The sequence below is a fragment of the Rissa tridactyla genome, chromosome 5, assembly GCF_028500815.1.
Source record: "Rissa tridactyla isolate bRisTri1 chromosome 5, bRisTri1.patW.cur.20221130, whole genome shotgun sequence".
In the NCBI taxonomy this organism is placed as follows: domain Eukaryota; kingdom Metazoa; phylum Chordata; class Aves; order Charadriiformes; family Laridae; genus Rissa; species Rissa tridactyla.
The window spans coordinates 71,250,907-71,270,806 of record NC_071470.1 but is presented as its reverse complement, the minus strand read 5'-3'; the positions used below and the strand labels follow the sequence as shown (position 1 = coordinate 71,270,806).

Here is a 19,900-nt window from a genome sequence, read left to right as displayed (position 1 = left end):
GCTACATCTCTTGTGGAGCAGCTAATAAATAGGGTGCGGGAATACTACAGACATCCTCGGAAAAGAAGGACGCAGAGATAAATGCAGATAAACATGAAATAAAATTATCCAGCTTGGAAATGGGTTGCCACACAATTCTTATTGCTGTTCCTTTGGGGAATTTTACACACACAGACCTTCCACCTTCATCCTCTGATACAAGGTGGCGCTTCCCGTAGCCTAATGCACATTAGCAGCCCTCTAAAGCTTTTGTTCATTATTGACTGAAAGATAACATCCTTGCAGCCTACCGAATCACTGACTGACAGCACTGCGAGGTTTTCCCTAGCTGAGGTTTGCTGGCAGCTGACTGATGAGCAAAACCTCTCAGCCAGCCCTGGGTTATCCCAGGGGTACGCCCGCTGTGACTGGCAGTGGAGGGGGGGTTCTGCTCTTACAGGGCAGGCACGAGAGGTCTTCTGGCTGGGCAGCAGTTGGAGCTTGTGGTGGCTGTGCCATGTCTGTTGGCTCGCATCCTGGTTTCTGTCCTGAGCTCATGGGACTTGGCTGGTATCTCGGTTTCTGTTTCTGGCTGTGGGTCCTTGGCGATGCAACCTTGCTCCAGCCCTTGGCCCTAACAAGTGCGGAAGATTGATTGCATGGCCTAAGGTTGGCACTTCAGTCCCCTCTCAGTCCATGTAGTTATAGAGTTGTAGTGGTGAATCCCTGGTCACTTGTTGGTCTGCATGCCTAATCCTTTTTCTGCATTTTCATCTGCTAGCTGTGCTTGCCTTTCCTGTTGCAGCTTTTCATGCCTTTCATGCTGATTTCAGAGCTGATTCCTACAATCTGGAGGAAAAGTAAAAATGCAGTTGTTCTTCTGCAAGAAATTCAACTTCCTAAGTATCTTTTATTATTACTTTTTTGCTTTGAATAGTAATTCATTCAACAAAACTATGCAAAGTGAAATTGTGGAAGAGAAAGAAAGAAAAGGAAGTCCCCAGAAAATGCTTAGTGTTTGAGTGCTTCTATGAGCTGTGTGAAGAAAAGGGCAAGATACGCAGTCCCCTGTCATCTCGAGCTGGGGAACATGTAAAGATCTCAGCTGTGGAAAGTCATCACACAGAAAGCAAGCAAGCAGGAGACTTCTTTTCCCTTTGTTTCTGAATACTTTGGATTAAATCTTTGGCACTAACAGATGGGACTTCCAGCCCCTCCCTTTGCAATGGCTTCATGAAGTCGTATTCCTGAGTAACATGTCGCTGATGTAGCAGGCGCACCACTCAAAGCAGAGGCAACAGCCTAAAACCATGGTACGTGGCAGCCAGCTGGTACAGCACGTACCATGGTACAGCACGGCCTCATGTAGCATGTCTGCACTAGCCAAGTCCTGTAACGGAGGCATAAAGTAAGGCAGAAGAAGAAGAAACACAATTTCTTAAAGTGACCCTAGATAAAGCAGGGTATGGTGTAGTCTCTATAGCACCCCTTTCCCTTATCACTTGGGATTCTTTGCCACCTTCCCTCGTCTAGTTTTTATGCCTGTAGAATTTGATAATGCAGGGAAAGCTTGTGTGGCTTTAAGTGATAAACCCAGCTGCACTTTCTGGCTCCTTATCTAGCCATCTGCAGGGAATCAGCAGACAGAACAGATAAGCTGAGAGAAGATGTGACAAAGGATTACTCGATACAGCTACAAGAAAGGCAGTTACTTTGGGTGGGAGGTGTTTGGGTTCAAGTGCTGGATTGAAGCAGAGAAATTTGGGGGTTCCCTTGAACACAGGAGGAATCAAGGTTTTGTATAGGACTTGTCAATAAAAAAGAGTGAAAACTCTGTCATCAATTTTTCCTCATTTCATGAAATGTGCAGGGAATAGTGAACTTTGAACTACCTAAAAGGGCCTAGATTTACTACTGACTGCAGAACTGTGCTGGATTCGTCTCTCTGGCTATAAAATAACTGATTTAGCAGAGTAAGGAAAGCTAGTGTACCTTTGTAACACCTGGGCATTAATTAACAAAATATCTGTGCATACGCATAATATGATTTAGCAGACAACGTTCATTTGATGGAAGGTGGAAGATATGAAATCTTATGTTAAAGCTAATATTTGGTATAAGAATTAAGAGAACTTTGCCTGTGTGAAGTATGTTGCAATTTTCATGGGAAATACAATAGAGATGTAAAACAATTGGAGATGATTTTGTTACACTACAGGAAGTAGCCATAATAAGAAAATTTTAGACAGTATATTTTTTATCACATTCCTCTTGACGTAACATAAAATGTATTTTGTCAGGTCTAGCAATCTAATTAGAGTATTCAGAGTAGTTGGGTGCTAGACTATGATTCACATAGAGAGGTGGTTATTTTTTTTTACACTATGTGAGGAAAAAGTAATCTATTTGATAGAGCTAGTCGGTATATTACAGCTTTCAAATGTAAGCCACAATACTGTGTTTTTCTTATACATTAGTTGTATACAATTATTCAGAATATCTAACACATTTTGTCTGTATTGTTTCCCCAACATAATTATTTTTCAGTTTGAATCTCCATTTCTCTAATGTTAGTTAGCAGCAATGCTGGTTGGGAAAAGTGAGATGAGGACAGCCATGGATAAAATATGAAATAAATATTTACTGTGGAATTCTTTATTTAAAGTACAATGAAAAATATACTCTATAGCTAGAAAATGTGCATGTTGTAATATATCCATGAAATTACTGAATTGGTTTTCTTTCCTTTTGCAGTATCTGTCATGCAAGCTTTTAGTATTTCAATAAATCATAGCTGCTCATGAGAGTAGCCTGACACTGGTGCTAATTGAATGGTACTGGATTGTTAGCTTTGATCTGTGATGAGGTTTCCATGGTGATATCACCCGATGAGACTATGGCCACTACAACAATTTCTTTGTGCTGATGTGACTCTAAACTGCCTACCTAGCTGAGGATGAAATCCCAGCTCTGCTGAAAATCAATGGGAGTTTGCTGTTGATTTCAGTGAATGTGATATTGTCTCTATCATGACTGGGTTTGGAGACATGCTCTGGAGTCGTAAAGGTCCCAAATGAAGGCAGTCTGTAGTCAAGATAATACTTTTGTTTTAAACTCTTCACTGTGTTGCTCGAAACCAGATGGACTTTGCTGACATTTATACCCATTCCCAGACTGACCGTGTCTACACATTAAATAAGTTATGCAAGCCATTTCCCTCATAACTTAAATACTTAATCTGTGCTTATTTGATTTCATTGCATAGGAGCCATTAGAATGGAGTGAGACAACATTGCATAAGGGATGATGAAAATACAGAACGATGGTTCCCCTTCAAAGAGCTTACAGGTGGATACAGATGAGCTTGTGAGAAAAGAGTGGGAAAGAATGAGGTAAGGAGAATTGGCAGTGATCAAAGCAAAACAGTTGCCTGACTACATTGGATTTGATATTTTGCCATTTGAATAATTGGCATTGTTTTTAAGGAGGCTTTTGAAGGAAGACAGTCATTCACTCTTCTGTGTGAAGCAGGTGGAAGAAAGCGTGGCAGTGCTTTTTGGAAATTGAGTGGGCAGCAGAAACTGGCAGCATGGGTAGAGGGATGACAAGGTGGGTGAGGATGCAGCAGTGAAAAACCCAAAAGAGATTGTGATGCCCATCAAGGTAAAGTTGGTAGCAAAACTGTGGTGTGACAGTTAGTCCCACTTAGTGGAGGAAAATAAAGAAAGGGTGGAAAAGGGCCAAGATAAGATGATCTTATTTTAGCAGTACTCCGAATTGTCCTAAATATGGCAAGATTGCATTTGCCAGGACAAGACAAAAAGAAGCTCCTGTAAATGTATGAGATGGGTGAAGCTCCTGTCAAGACATGAGATGGGTTCCTAGATAGAATTTTTAGGTGCAAGTGTGGTTAAGAGAATCTGTAATTTTCAAGACATAATGTGAAAAGAAATTGGCAAGCTTTAGATGTAATCAGGGTAAGAGAATCTTTGGAGGGCTCTGAGTATAAAACAGTTTTCAAACTTTTCTACCTCCTTATGTTAGTGAGACAGCCTCATATCAGATAACAAAGTAGAAAAGAAGCATTTCTGTAATATTTCAACTGTTTTCTAAAGTTGAGAATGGGACAAGGGACAGGGTTGATTGTAGAAGGTCAAAAGATCTCTTAAGGAAGGACATGAGCTGTGATTTTTTTACCATACATTATTTTGGACTGATAAGTAGCTGTTTCTCCTAGCAAGAAAAATGTCCCAAATAATATTCTCTTCCTTGATTCTTGTGTTAAAGTTGAGCTATGAGTGTGTGGAAAGGTTCAAGAAAGAAATTTAAGGCAAGTGAGAAAAGATGTATTAAAGATAAAGGCACATATTTTAAGAAATTGCTTTACATTTATTGCAGGAACTTTTTTTTTTTAATGAAGAAGGCAAAAAAATCTTAGTTGTGCAGTCTTATGTTTAGTTCTTTAACTCGTGTAAATATTGAGAAAATCCAATACACTTGAGAAGACATCAATGTTTTTCTTACTAGACTGGAGAGAAACTGTTCTAATGGAGCAGTGATGACCTCTTGTGGTTATCTAGTAAAGCTTCAGGTTTGTCCCATGTATAAAGGAGTTCGAATTTTTATTAAATTAGGGAGAGTCGCAACATTGGCTGTAGCACTACCTATTCTTATTTAAGTCCTTTACTTAAGTGGGGAGTACAAGCTAGCTCTCAGTACAGTTTTGCCTCTTTGCTGGAATTTCACTCATGTTGGGCTTAATGTTCTAAGTGAAATGGGATTTTTTTTTTAAATCAATGGAAGTGAAACAAAAACTCAAATAAACTTTGTGCAATTAAAGCCTTCTAGGTAAATGTTCCTATCAGTCTAAATGTGTGCAACCCAAAAGTTGTGGCACTGTGCTAGTATACAGGGAAGTACCATATTTTCCCTGTTTATGCTGACTGAAGTACAGAGACTAAACATTCTACATCAGCTGGTGAAAAATGTATTTCTGAAATTACTTTCTTGTAAATAATCCAACTTAAATTCACATCGGCTAGTGTTTTAAATGATACTTCATGCTTACAATTTTCCATTAGAGTTCCAAAATTACCTTTGATCATGTAAAAAGCTTGTATTATTTAAGTTGAAATTGTTTATGTTCGACCGTGGTCTGAAAGTTTAAAATCTTCTGACTGACTTGAAATGTGATTTAAACCACCAGTGGGTTTGAGGAAGGAAACTATGTCTCTTTTGTATAGCATCAAAATTATTGCTAGACTTCCTTTCTGCCTCTGCTAGGTAGTGCAGTATGCTGTGAAATGCAATGTGTAAGTAGCCCTCAGTGGCTGCGTACAGACCTAAGGTATGTCATTCTTTTGTTATGCGTTGACAACGTTAATGTGAATTCTGTAGCTTGAAGTCTGGGAAGTCAATATAAAAAAATTCTAATCTCAGTATATCCGTGAAGGAGCACATCTAAACTTCTCAATGACCTTGGGAAGAAAGGCTTGATTGGAAACATACAGACTTCATTACCATGAGCTGTCATTGTCACTGAGAGTATTGGAAAACTCAAGAGACTGGACTATGAGGTATTGCAGGGTGCATCTTTCTGGTGGTTGATGCTGGCACAAAACAAAGACCTTGTGCTTCAAGATTTAAGACAGTCATTTCTGGAAGGCAGTATACTATGAGCTGGAGGCAATGATGAGAGGTATCATAGGGCTGTTTGTACCTTCCAATGTGTTTACTTGTTTTGACCGTTCAGAGGTGGGATGCTGATTCACATAGATTGTATGTCTGCAAAAATACATCCATTTCCAAGGTCCTATGAATAAATCACTAGGTCGAGTATCAGAAAAAAAATAGACCACCAGAAGAAAGCAGTTTTCTTTCGGCACAAATCACTCTGATAGGCGTGAAGGCAACAACTAAATAGCGTTGAAATGATTGCAGCACACCAAGTATGCAATATGTTTATTTTCCAGCTACACTGGTTGCTGTATCTCCGTGGTTAGTGGGCACAATATTCTAGTGGTGTTACCTAGCCTTTTGTCCAGGACTAATCAGTATCCACAGGACATGAGAACATCTGCAAGAAAACCAAATTCAGAAAGCACCACACGTGCACATTACTTCACAGTCAATCAGGCATGAAGCAGTGCCTACATGCAAACATTGTCATAATCTGCTCCTAACCCATGTCAGCGACAGACGCCATTGTCCCTACCCTCAGGTGCCCAACAGGCATGGGATACAAATGATGGATTTTCTTCTTTTTTTTTTTTCTCTTTTTTTTTTTTCCCCCAGGAGTCAGTAGCCCTCCAGTTCTGAAAGGCAGAGAAATGCTGCACTGTGGCTACTGCTTGTAAGCCCCCATCTTCATTTAAAATACTGTGTGGGAATATTGGTCAAATCTCTGAGGTCTGCACCAAAAACACAAGAGCAGCCTGAAGTCACTTATATGAGCAGTCCATTCCTCAGGGGGCTGACCCACGGCCACAGATTAACTCTGAGGATGTCTATTGAGGGCTTCCTTGTACTGGGGGATCGCTAGCTACCATGTACCACATAATCGCCCTAAAAGTTTTAAATATATTTACAGAGGAAGCGGAGCATTTTCATTTTGTGCATTTTTCCTTCTGCTTTAAAATAGAGAAGGAAGATACAGATGATTCCTGCTCAAAGAGAGAACACTCATCCAGAAGACCTTTCAGCAACATGAAAGGTGCCAAATGAATCCCCCAATCCCCCCTAAAAGATAATAATAAATAATGATTTTTTAAAAAGCAGAACATTGGCAGAAAACTCTCAAGTATAGCTATCTGTAGTAATTGCACACACACACATTGCCAAATCATGTGATCTTCTACCACTCTCTTAAGAGTGTAAAGTAGTGTTTCTCAGTCACATTCTTTCTTCCTTCCCTTCCCTTTGCCTCTGCGGCGCAGAGCCCTAACTTGCCCCCACATGGTGAGGAGAGGAGGTTGTGAGGCTTCTCCTGCCTCAAGGTGAAGAGAAAGTCTCTGTTTGCTTTCTCTGACTACCTCGGAGGTCCTAACAGATTAAAGGGTTGAGGGCTTCCTGACAAATCATTTCAGCCTCTTGTCTTTCAGACACTTGCCTAGAGGCTGATTTGCTGAAAGCTGGACTGTGGAAAGCTTGATATTTGATGAATATAATAAAATATTTCTCTTCGACCTCTCCAGGCTATTTGGAAGCAAGAAGGCATGTGGGGAGAAAACTTCTTGTTAGCCCATAAGTGTCAGAACAGGTAGTTGCATTCAATTACACAACCAAGCACTCCATTTAGGAACAAAGTATTCCAGGTAAAGAAACCAGAAAAAGGCTATACTATGCCTACAGAAAAGAACCTTAGTTCTTTTCTAAATGCTTGTTTTGCATTTACGTATACTTTTTGTCAGCTACAACATGAGTGGAGCAGCCTTACCGCCTATTGAAACGTTTCGCTAGTTTTTATTGACGTTCTGGATAGCAAGAGGAAAATGATTTATAGTGGAAGTAACTTTTGCCTATGTTCATGGTTAGCTTAGGAGTCAACTAATGAATTTCTACAAACTTACTTTGAAGATCAAAAATTAGTTTGTAAAGTTTGAGAAGTATAATGGAATATAAAAGCCCATATAAATTCTCAAAATGCTAACAAGTTGAAAAAATACTTTTTTTCTTTAATGTCTCATAAAACACGGACCTAGGAATGATATCTGATATTAAAAACAATATTGCAATTTAAATGTTAATAACATCATTAGCGTTGTAGGAAATCAGAATAGGTGAGCATAATGGACCCTCTTACAGGAATCCTAATTAGTCTTTGCAATCTGTAACAAAAACAAACAAACCCATACTGACTCCAGAAAAACCTTTTCTTTTCCCAAGACGATGTTATAATGAACCATTACATTGACTTGTACGACAACAAAACTTTTAGTCTCTTCACAAAAAGAAGCTTTTAGACAAGATATTGACTAAGGCGTATGCCAAATAAAGGTGCAATGTAATAAAGGGATTTGAGCAATTTGAGTTTAACTCTGTCAGACAAAGAGCAGTGTTATTGTAAAATGCTGTGCTCAATTCTATATGAAAAAAAAACACAAACTAACAAAACAAAAACATATCAGAGATTGGAACTAGAACTTGATGAGCAAACTTCCTTGAATGACTTTTTTGCTAAAGTACTTATAAATCATTCATCAGTTCTTACCCTGCATGGACCATTTCTCTGTTATTCTAATTGTAGTGGTAAACAATTTATAAATGTATGAGATAAGAGGAAAAGATACAAAGGATAGGGCTATTATCTAAATTCTAAATGTAATGTCTGAAGTATTTGAGTGATGAATTCAGAACACTCAATTTTTAAAGACTAGCCATATAGGAGGACAGAGTTCTAAAGCACAAAGAGGATGAGAAATGGTAATAGCCCAAAATTAATAAAACCCATCTGAGCTCTATCAATTTTTTAAGTAACAACTATATGTACTTTTTCCCTTAACTCGGTGTTCGAAGTCTTCATAGGCTGTAGTCTAAGTCCCAGTCCAGGTAACAAATATCCTTTCACTGAATTTAAAGAAAGATCCAATGAAGGAAGTAAGAAAATGAGACAGCAAAACCCTGGGCTCTCATCTTTTTCATGTGCTTGGCATCCACAGGATTCAGTGCAATTTTTATTCAAACCAGTAGTAAAAATACCATTTGAAGAGGAATTTTAATATCTACATATGAAAGTACTTCCTTTGAGCAGTAGCGCTGCTTCTAAGAACCTGTTCAGTCACAGATCTGAGCAGCAAACAAACTTTAATAGCATATGCAGGAACATCATAAAATATGCTTAATGTGACACAGCTGCACAGCATTTCAGCCATAACCTGGAAGAATGAAAGTCTGGGTGTACTGAGCTTGTAAGACTCTCTGTGACAGCACCATCTGGTGTCTTCCAATAATACTATTTATGGTATTTTTAGGGGAAGGAAAGGAAAGAAATATCCTGTCAACTTTTAAAGCTAGGTTTGGATATAGACAAAGGGGATTTCCTTGATCATCTAGTCCAAACCTTGCTGTTGCATGCGCTCATTTAATAATTTCTACCCATCAGTTTATTGTGTCTTCTGTAATTCCAGTTAGGTAATTAGAAAATTTCACAGTTCTGTTAATTTAAAACTTTCCTCCATTTTTGGTGTATTCATTTATATATGATCAACTCGCAGTCTTTTTCTAAAGTACCAAATCGTAAATTGCTATTTCCCTTTCACTGCATTTCGTCTTCCTGATTACCAACAGAGAGCAGTCATATCCCCTTCATCCTTTCCCTTGTTGCCAAGCTTTTAACTTTTTCATGAATGATTCTTCGTCCCCTCACTCTCCTACCTGCCCTTTTCTGCGTCTTCTTCAAGTGTGGTTCCTCTTATGGTTGGTGGTTACCACCAACTCCAGGTGGACTTTCTTGTGGTCTCGTGAGAAGATTAGTATGCCCCCCAGACTGCTGATCTGTCTGCTAATGCATTTTAAGGCCACATTTGAAGGGGGGTTGGGGGGGGTGGCAGTTAATGGGATCTTTGTGACATTGACATCCTCATCAACCAGTATCCCAACCAATGACCTTCCAGTTAAGAGCAGAAATATGTATTTTTAGTCTGTAAATCCATTACCTGGCATTATGTACTATTGAATTTCATCACATCTCTCTCAATCAGATCAATTATGTTCTCCTGTATTCCATACATGCCTGCCTTTCCTTTGCCAATGGCAGCTTATTTTAGGTCATCAATGAATTTCCCATTTTGTTTGCATGCACCATGCTCATTAATGATTATATTAAATATGATCAATCCCAGGAATCACTCTTGGAAAACCTCAATTAGTAACCTCACACATCTGTTTTCAGCAGAATGTATTACTGTCTTCCATTTGGCCAAGCGTCTCTATTTGCTGCCTGCGTGGCACTGTATAAATGCTCTATGGAAGTTTATCAGCAAGGTGTATTAGTATAGAAGAACACCCAATTAATTCAGGTATATGCTTCCTGTCTCTTAAGCAAGACCAGGAATCTCTGTGTTTGTCGGAATTGGGCCGTATAAACTTTCCTACCATTATCCTGGGTATATCTATTTTTCATTATTACATTCAGAGCCTTGTTGGTGGAAGTCTTGACAAACATTAGCATCTCAGCGTCGCTGTGTACACTTAACTTTTGATCCAAGTGTGGTAGCTTTATGGAATTGTAACACTGTGAAGGAAATGCCACTTGTAAGCACAGTCTCTGAATCTTAGCTAGGATGTGCACGTGTAACTTGACCCTCTCACACGCCTACTATGCTGGCAATTAATAGCTTCATTTCGGCAACGAAATGTCCTTTCAAAAGCTGAGCCTCCCACTAGAAAATCTTTCAGTGTGACTATGCCAGAACTTGAGGTGTAGCCTTGGCGAGGTGAAGTTGTATTTTGTAGCTCTGCACGCTCTTCCACTGGTGATTACTTAAGGAGCAAGGCGCAGGATGTCTGTTGAGCAAGTAACTTTGTCCGTGTGAATACTACCTCTTCTGCGGCATATTCACTGATATGTTTCGACCAAAATAATGTGAAGCAGGATTCTGCCACTAATTTGAAAACTGCAGTAATATTTAATATATGCTGTCCACAATAGACGATGTCTTTTTCTGCACAGAGATTGAACTCTGTATTTCTTTTAGGCATTAGAGAATGATGTGTAGCTGGCAACCTCTACTTCCAAGATTTATCATTGTACCACAGAAGTTATGAGACACCTCACTAGCACTTAGGATGACTCTCTTCATTCCAGATCACATGAACTTCCAGCATGAGGCACAGATGATCTCTAATCACACATTTCTGTGCAGCTGCTGCAGCAAGTTCCATTCTTTACACAGTCTTGTCTAATACATTTCCCATTTGTCTGGTTTTTTGGAAAGAATCTCTATTATAAGTTACAGCTTCTTTTAGGCTTTTCATAATATTTCCCCAGGAAGATGATTAAAATACTAGGAACTGGCACCGTTTTGGAGCTTGAATTCTTGTGCATTAAGAAATTCTGCCTCAGCAGAACTGCGCTTCATTCCGTGTGTGTCTGCCAGCACCAGAACAGCTTGCACAGGTGCAGAGATACAAATTTGAGCCTTATCCCATACTTAAGCTAAAGGCTGTCTCCAGTCAGTCTGACTGACCGTTCAAGGAAGAAGATGGAGGTGCCTGGATCTGATGCTAGTGACAGTGGTTCCCTCCCTTCTGCCCCATGCTGTAGGCTCTGGAAGATGGTAAGCTTAATAACAGCAGCTTGTTAGGTCCTGGTAGACCTTTGATATATTTGGTTACACGTGCTCGGCTTTAGAAGGAGACAGGTAGGAAAGGAGCAGTAAGTAAGGTGAGCACTTGTAATCAAGTTACTGGTGTACGGCAAGAGAAACCGCCCGGTTGGGATGGCAGCAAATGTCATCTGGCTCAGTGCTGACACCTTGCCTACCCCGCGGAGCTGGGGCTGCATTTTGTCAGTTCACTTCTTCTCCGGGTAAGACGTTTAAATAACTCCCTTTATAGGAGAGCAAGGAAAATAAACTAGTAACAGGAGAAAACTAACTTTTTGATATTTTTATGTTGCAAAGGAAAAGCCAATATTTTGACTGAGGGCTTAGTAAGCCTCTACACGCGAGTAATGAGAAACGTGGAAAATGGTAAAGGTTTAAGGGAGCTGAGTGAGCTATTACAAAGAGAAAGAAATTGCAGAAAGGAGACATGTTTCTTTTAGATGTTCTTTGTTTTTAAGAAGCTGTAATAGAAGAAGGAAGAGGCAGAAAGATGTTCGTCAGCATCAGTCTCCTGGGTTCTTGTAGTTTACAAAAAAATCCTATAACAAAAGCAGACACTAAACAAACATGATAAGGCATGGCAATTTTTGCCTCTGGGACACAGGGAGCACCATCTCACTATGAAAACTTAATAAGGATCAAACAAGATAAAGCTCCTTTCAACTCTTTTCATAATTTTTAAATGAAAATGTCACTTTCCCTGTAAATTCTATCGAATGTTTCCTATAGCTCCCATGAGGAGTTTATCTTGGTTGGAACACAGTTTGGTTTTTTTCCTGGAACTTTACTCTGAAGATTTCTTTAAAGCATCAGAGCATTATCAAGAATATTAAATTGACCTAAATAAATGAAACCAGAACTACACTAGCAACTATAGTAATTCAAACGATATTACAGAAGAATGAAGCAGTATTCCAATCTAAGGCAGGATTCTGTAATAAAGCAAGCGACAGGCAATATAGCTATTAGCATATGAATAAGAAGATGGATGGAGTATTAACAATGTCAGGTCAAGAAAAGATGTATTGCTCAATTAACTCTCTAAATGAACAAACTTATTGGTTTTTTTTAACTCAAAGCACAGTATTGGCAGCAATCGAGTGAGGCGATGGTATTGCTTTAGCCTTTGTATGGTCTCCCAGTGTTAATATCTCTTCTGTTCTTCTCCAGCTGTAAACAAGAATCAGTTTCAGTCTCGTAGCTAGGGAAGGCAAAAGAACTCGTTCTCCTGAGCACCTGCAGAGAGATTGTCTTTCAGTAAACTTTCCCTGCTGTCCATCAGCATCAAGAAACCTTCAGGCTGCACTGAAATTAGCACTGACCCCAAGTCTCTCCCAGCCGGCACCTGCTGGGGTCCTGCCCCTGTGGGGACTCATCACACTCAGTGCAGAAGGAACTGAGCTGCTGACCGAAACCTCCTGAGAGTAGAGAGAGAGGTGGGATTTCTGACCTTCCCCGTAGTGTGTTTTTTCCATAAGTTTGCTTTTTCTTGTGCCCAGCTCAACACAGAGTCACTGACCTTCGGGGGTATCTAGGTCCTATATACAATAAGGCATCGAGTTTGCATGCTCTGAATTGCTTGCTGGAGGATCTTTCCATTAATGGTAAAGGCAGCCAATGCACCTAATTCAGGCTTTTTCAATACCATGTAATGCCATCTTCCATATTCTTCTGGATTAAGATTCTTAACTTCCAGGTAAATCCCTACTTCAGCAGAATTTAGGCAGCCTAGTCTTTAAAAGCCTAGCTTTTAAACCTTTTGCCATTTTACCTCTTGGCACCAATTGTCCCAACAGGCTGAGATAGAGGTCACCATCAGATTCCGTAACAGAGGGGCTTAGCAACCTGGAGGAGATTCCTCATCATTAACTGAAGCAATTTCTAGCCGTTGCCTTTGAGATTGTTTGCAGTTTTGTGTGCAGAGAAACACAATACAACACAATCTAAGCATAACAAGTTACTTTATAAACGAAAAAGGGTATAAAATAATTAATTTTACCTTGTGAAAGGGCCATCTAACAAAGCGTTGTGGCACAAACTAGAGGTAGTCATATAGTGAATTTCAATGTGTCATTTGCTCATTATCACCTGTTACCTAAATCCAGTTTATGAGTTTCTGTATATCAAGAATCTGGAGCTGGAGTTCCCCACGTGCTGCTTTTCTTCTACTTTCTGACCACTTTTCACATGCTGAAGTTTGAATGTGATGGTCTTGTAACTTTCTACAAGGTATAGTTCATCTGGAATTATTCTCCCTTCAGAAACATGGGGAGGATAATTTGTAATATGTTATTAAAGTCATATATAACATCCAAAATTTGGAGACACACCCCTTACCCCAATGCTACAGACACTGTAACGTGATTTTCAATAGCATATAAAAGTAGAGAGTGTGCTTTTCACTGTACTCCAGGCAAGGTGATTTGTGATCAGGCTGGGTGAGTGCCTTGTATGCCGCTGTGGAGGCTGGAGCGGGACAAAAGTCACAGGGTTTGGTTTTTATGAAGGAGAGAGCACAGGCTAGGGTAAGGTGGTGGCAAATGTCTTGCTGGCCTGAAAGGAAACGTGTTTACAGCTGCTTGGTGGTTCATTGAAAGTACGATGTTCTTGTGCCAGGACTAGAACAGAGCTCTGGGGAGCCAGGCAAAGGGAGAACCTCAGATGTTCCTGTGAACGGAAACAAATAATATGGGAAGAACCACCATCGACCATTACACGAAGCTGGGTGATTATAAGTCAAAGCATTGACCTAGTTAATTATAGTTCAGCTTTCAGCAACAAAAGTAATCAAATATTCTGTTGTTTTTATTCAGGAGTACTTTTAAGGTGAGAAGCAACCCCTAGATTATAAATTAATTGTGAGAAAGTTAACATCTTGCATTTAAGTAAAGCATGCTTTCCAGTGGTATTTTTTTGTTTGTTTGTTTAATTTGAATATGAGTATAGATGGTCCTTCACTTCCCAGGACAGTTTCACTTTTCTCCAATGGACAGTCACTGTTTAATTGTCTACTTTTGCTCAAAAGTTGCAACTAAAGTCTGAACTTTCGTTCTTGTTACGCCTTTATCCACTAGCTGAAAGAGCCTTTTAGTACCTGCTGTTATATCCCTGTGATGATACTTACGCAGTGCCTCTTTTCTTGAAAAGCTGAATAGATTGAGCAGCTGAAATCTCTCCCCGGAGAGGAATTACTTCAAATTATTTTTAGGGTTCCTTTCTTAACCTTCTCTACTATTTCAATATCCTTTTTAAAATGCAGATACCAAAACCGGACACCTGCCGGTATCTGTCTCACTGATGCTTCATCCGGAGAGAAAATTGCTTCCCTACTCCTACTTCTTACTCCTTGGAAACATCTGAGGGTAAGCGCGTCCTCTTTAGGCCCCTTTTCCCTAGGAGTATAGCACAATTCCTGCCTACTCTGACCCCCACATCCTCCCCTGTGTGCAGAGTAAACCACACACTCCCCCAGCTCTGCTCCGGAGCGGCCGGCAGTTTCGGTCACCTGGAATCGTATTTTTGCCTTGAACTCTATTAAAACATGTTCTGTTTCAACTAAGCTCATCTTATCTCGTCCTTAATAGTTTACACGTGCAATGAGAATGTCATCTATCATTGAATACCACACCTTTACAAAAACCTGTTACGGCCATGGCTGTGTAACTTTACTAACCATGCTGATAATTTCCTTGCAAAAGCACAAGTCGTGTTTGCTTGGCAGGCCACTTCCCATAAAAACAAACTTTATCCATAGATTGGATTTTTTCTCTCTTGTTTTTCTTGGGGATGGTTAACATTAGGCTAACTGGCCTGTTAACTACCTGGTCACCGTAATTAGTTTTTCTGGATCTTACCAGGAAACCAAACACTCAATCTTTCAAGATTTTCCTGTTACGGCAAGATTTACTTGAAGTAGCATCAGGGAGCTGGTTATTCTCTCCGCCCTCCCGCCCACTCTTTTGGGATTCATGTGTGCCATTTTTCCGGGTCTGCTGGTTTTTGTACGTTCTTGGGAGATGCTTCTTAACCTCGTTTTTATGAGTCAATAATCTGCCAAACACATCCTCCCTTTCTTTCCAAATATAAACCCGAACTATTTACTGGTCATTTATACCTTTTTTGCCTTCTTTTCTAGTAATACTTCTTCCAAATATACAAATGCTTTATTGCCCATAGCCCTTCCAGGCATGGATTTTCCCCTTAGGGCTTTTGCTTCCCTTTATGAAATCTCAACACTTTCTAATAAATGTTGATCGCCATCTACTTTCACCTCTCAATGTTAGTCCTACATAGTAATTTTTTCTTCTTAGTTGCTGACTTCACTTCTCCAGGAATGGGCTTTCAAGGAAGGTTATCCTCTTGCTTGATGATAGAATTTTTGGCAACATACCGTATTTCCCTGTAAACGTCTCTATTTTATTCCCCTATACTTTTTTTTTTTTTCCCAAATTCATTTTTTTCAGCTTCGGGGAAATAACTTTTTCAAAGGAGCGTGTGTGTGTGCAAAGTGTGGTTAAGGCTGTCATCTCTTTCCTTCAATGTTTCTTTTCAGTGGTTCCTATGAACATAAACTGGGAACTGGCAAATATTGACACTAGCGAGATACTTACGCGTCTCATCTAAATTAAAGGGAATGGTATTTCTAGCAGCAGATTTTAATAATAAGGGGGCTGAAATAGGCAATATATATATATTAATCTTGTGAGACATCCTTTTGTTATTGAGCATAGTTATGGAAAAGCAGAATTTTTGCTACTCACTTGCACAAAGTAGAGTTTGAAATGCCTTTTGAAAGGCATTTGAGCCTTGGCCAAAACTTTTTTTTTTTGGGCGGGGGGATGGTGTGTGTGGTTTAGTCATTAAAAATCCCCAAACCTGGGCTTTCACCGCGTCAAAATTAACCTCTTCTTTTCCACCCGTGTCCGTGGAGCCCAAATGTTAACCCCCCCCCACGCGCCCGCCGCCTCCCCCCGGCTCTGCCGCCAGGTGGCGCCGCCGCCCCGCCCGCTCCTGCCGCCGCCGCCGGCTGCCCCCCGCCGCCCCGCACCCCCGGGGCGCCCGCGGGGGGGCCGGGCCCGGCGCCGCGCCTCTCTGCGTGTGCGTGTAAATCCTCCCCCCCCCGCCCCCCCGCCTTCCTCCTCCTCCCGCCCGGGCTACCAGCAGCGGGGGAGGCAGCTGTGCGGGCAGGAGGAAGCGCGGCGGCGGCGGGGGGGACCGAGGCGGGGGGAGGGCGGAGACGGGGCCAGCCCGAGGAAAATCAAAGGGCCCCGCGATGAATTAGGCAGCGGGCTGCAGAGGGGAGGGCTCCCCCCTCCCCCGCCCTTCCCCGCACGGCGGCGGGAGCAGCGCCGCCCCGCACGGAGCCGGCGGCTCGGGGCACGCCACAGGCGCACGCAGGCACAGACGGGCGGCGGGGGCGGGCCGGGCCGGCCGGGGTGGGGGGGGCTCCGGCAGATGAAGATGGCAATGTCTGTGATCCAAGCGTGCCGCAGCCTGGCTCTCTCAACATGGCTGCTGTCCTTTTGTTTCGTGCATCTGCTGTGCCTGGACTTCACCGTTGCCGAGAAGGAGGAGTGGTACACGGCCTTCGTCAACATCACCTACGCCGACCCGGCGGCCGGCAGCGCCGAGCTCCGCAGCGAGAAGAGCGAGTGCGGGCGCTACGGCGAGCAGTCGCCCAAGCAGGACGCCCGCGGGCAGGTGGCCCTCTCCGCCTCCCCCGCCGACCGCTACGCCTGCGACCCCGGCACCCGCTTCAACGCCCCGGCGCCGGGCAAGAGCTGGGTGGCCCTCATCCCGCGGGGCAACTGCACCTACAAGGACAAGATCCGCCACGCCGCCGCCCAGAACGCCTCCGCCGTGGTCATCTACAACGTGGGCTCCAGCAATGCCAACGAGACCATCACCATGCCCCATGCAGGTGAGCCCCGGCACCCTGCCCGCACCTCGAGGTCTCTGCTGGGTGGGCAGCCGGGCCCTATTTTTCCTGTGCGTGGCAGCCTGCTCTCCTGTCCCTCATCCCTGGGGTGGGAGCTGCTGGGGTGGAAGGTGTCCTCACACCTCCTGGCAGGGAGCAGGGTGGGCTGCGGGCCTCGCCGGGTGGTGAGTGCCCATGCCAGGGGCCATGGAGCACCTCTCCGTGCTCCCGTGGCGAAGGATGGATGTGCAGCTAGCAGCAATGCACGCTGGAGCTGCAGGGGTGAAAAGTTTGGGAGATGTAAAGTTTGGGTCTAGTCAGAGGAATGGGTGGGACCCTGAGCCTGCTGTGGGACACCGATGTTTTGTTGTGTCCTTTGGATCCTCTGGCAGGTGCCGTGTGGGATCGGGTATGATTGAAACCTTTGGAAGCGGAGAAGCATAGTGTTTATGGTGCAGGCTTATCAGGAGGTGCAATAAAGAGGGAACACAGTGTCTTGCCTGTGATGGTGTAAAAGCTGTGGGATCGAGTAGGAATGCCTAGTATCTGATTTGGTTAGAACACGAGATATTTTGTCCGAGACTGAGGGGGCTTTCACTCTCCCACGTGAACGGTCTGATGGAGTTTGTGCTCGCGGTGTCAGCACATGGGTGCTCAGGTCCCAGCATGTGCACGTCTACTAGAACCGAGCAGAAATCCAGTCACTGGAAACAACCCAAACCTCGGGTTATGCCCACAGAAAAAGCTGGGTTTGTACCAATGTTCGATCTGAAATAATGTTATTTTAAAAACATATCGCCACATTTATATGTAGGGATGGTGTTTTCTGCCAGGGGTCACTGGTCTTTTATACCGGCAGTCTATGCCATGGAGACTAAAATGCCACTTATTGTGAAATCTCAGTTTGGTTTGCATCCAGTAACTAATCATGCCCAGCTGTTTCATGCCAGTTGAATCTTAGCAGAGTTAGGGGTAAATTGAAACACAGAAAGGCTGCAAAAACAGGATGTTATTCTAATGACATTTTAAATTTCCACATTAAACTAGCTAGCATGGATATGCTGAAAAACAATTTGTTGCCTAACTATAACACTGTAATGCTGCTGATGCAAAAGTAGCGCTTTTGGAACCTCTTGTGTGCAGTCTCTTTAAGAGATTAACCGTTTATTTGGGCAAATTCACATTTCTTTGGTAGGACTGGTGGAAGATGGGGTTTTTTTTAGTATTTTCCATTGGTTTTGTGAGACAAGCAACTCATAACCTCTTGAGCTTTTTAAAACTGTGCTTTATAACCTGCACATGGTTTAGTAGCTGTTCAGATTATACTTCTTGGTACTTTAAGTATCACAGATTATATCCTAAGCAGTGTAAAGTAGTAGGAGCTTGGCATACTTATGCACCCTTAGAGTAAATCTCAGGCTGTTTCCAAACTTAAGATGCATTGCTTTTTCTTGTCTAGTGAGTTTCTCGAAAACTGCCAACATGCTGGATCAATTAATGGTTTGCCTGTTTTTAAAGTATGCACTAAGCTGGTTTCCCACACAAATGGTGTTTTATTAAGAAACAGTGGGAGTAAAAAATGTGTCTAACCTTTTAAAATGTTAGAGCTTTTGTTTGTTTTAAAGTCTAAAATGAAGTAAGCAGGAAATCTTTCTTACTGAAAGTGGCCTCAGCCTTCAAAAATGCAAATACTGTATCACTTATTTTGGGGGCAGCTTCTTTTATGTCATATGACTCCTTACAGTTTATTCTGAGAATCCTTTTTGAGTACTGGATTGCTACCCAGCAGTGTGATTGTACAGTACCAGAGGCTGAAATGAAGCTCGCAGAAAATAATCTGGACTTGATTGATTGTATGAGGTTGTCTTCATTTTCAGGATTTTTGTTCTGTGAAGTTGAAAAATAGTTGTTGGCCTTACCTTAGGGAAAACGTGCCCTCTGCGTACAGTCAAAACTCAGAGGAGTTTTAGAACATAAGTCTGCTGGAACAGGAGGGAAAATAATTAAACATGTCTTAAATACTTGACAAACTAGCAGGGATTCAGAACTGGATTTATCTTTACTCTTCCTCTTGTACCACCGTTATGCTGAGAAAAAGTGAACGTACAAGCTGTGTAAAACTATCTTTCTGAGTTGCAGCCTTTGCCGTTTGCTCGGTCCCAGGCTAAATGATAGCACAAGATTCAAGGGAAGAATGAATCAGGCTCTTGGTTTCTGAGTTCAGCAGCATCTGCGGTGCTCTGCCCACGCCAAATCCTGGAGTGGGAAGAAGAAAATTCCATCCTGGAAAATACTTGGGGGGTGGGAGGGGAGGGTGAAATATGACCTAAAGAGCAATTTAAAAGTCGAAAGAAATATGATGTTACTCTCTCTCTCTTTTTTTTTTCTTTTCTCCCACAGATTTTTTTTGAGGTTTCATATAAGCTTAAATAAACTCCTTCTATACAGAAAACAGTATATCCTGTTGCGTAACCTTGTGGTTCCTTTCCTTACTAAAGAACTATTACTCCTAAGAGAGATGTTTTTCCTTACATACGTTCTTCTCTTCTGTATGCTTTGCCTTCTTTCTTTTACTGTCATTTTATCGCCTTGTGCTGCTTTATCTGCTCCTCCCACCTCCACACCCATCTCTTCATCTCTACCCCATGCTTCATTCCCCTTCTTGACCGCGTTACTGTGC

General features: G+C 42.0%; 1 protein-coding gene across 12 annotated transcripts in view; it reads left to right on the top strand.

The window, feature by feature from the left end:
- Positions 1-19,900, top strand: part of RNF150 (ring finger protein 150) — a 156,148-nt gene that overhangs the window by 11,266 nt on the left and 124,982 nt on the right. For 5 of the 12 annotated variants that reach the window (XM_054201964.1, XM_054201965.1, XM_054201962.1 and 2 more), the window contains 4 exons: positions 3,245-3,371; positions 3,508-3,588; positions 14,563-14,665; positions 16,872-17,223. In XM_054201964.1, coding sequence (XP_054057939.1) covers positions 3,283-3,371; positions 3,508-3,588; positions 14,563-14,665; positions 16,872-17,223 — 625 coding nt within the window. In that variant the 5' untranslated portion in view covers positions 3,245-3,282. The other 7 variants (XM_054201966.1, XM_054201967.1, XM_054201968.1 and 4 more) reach the window with 7 other exon arrangements.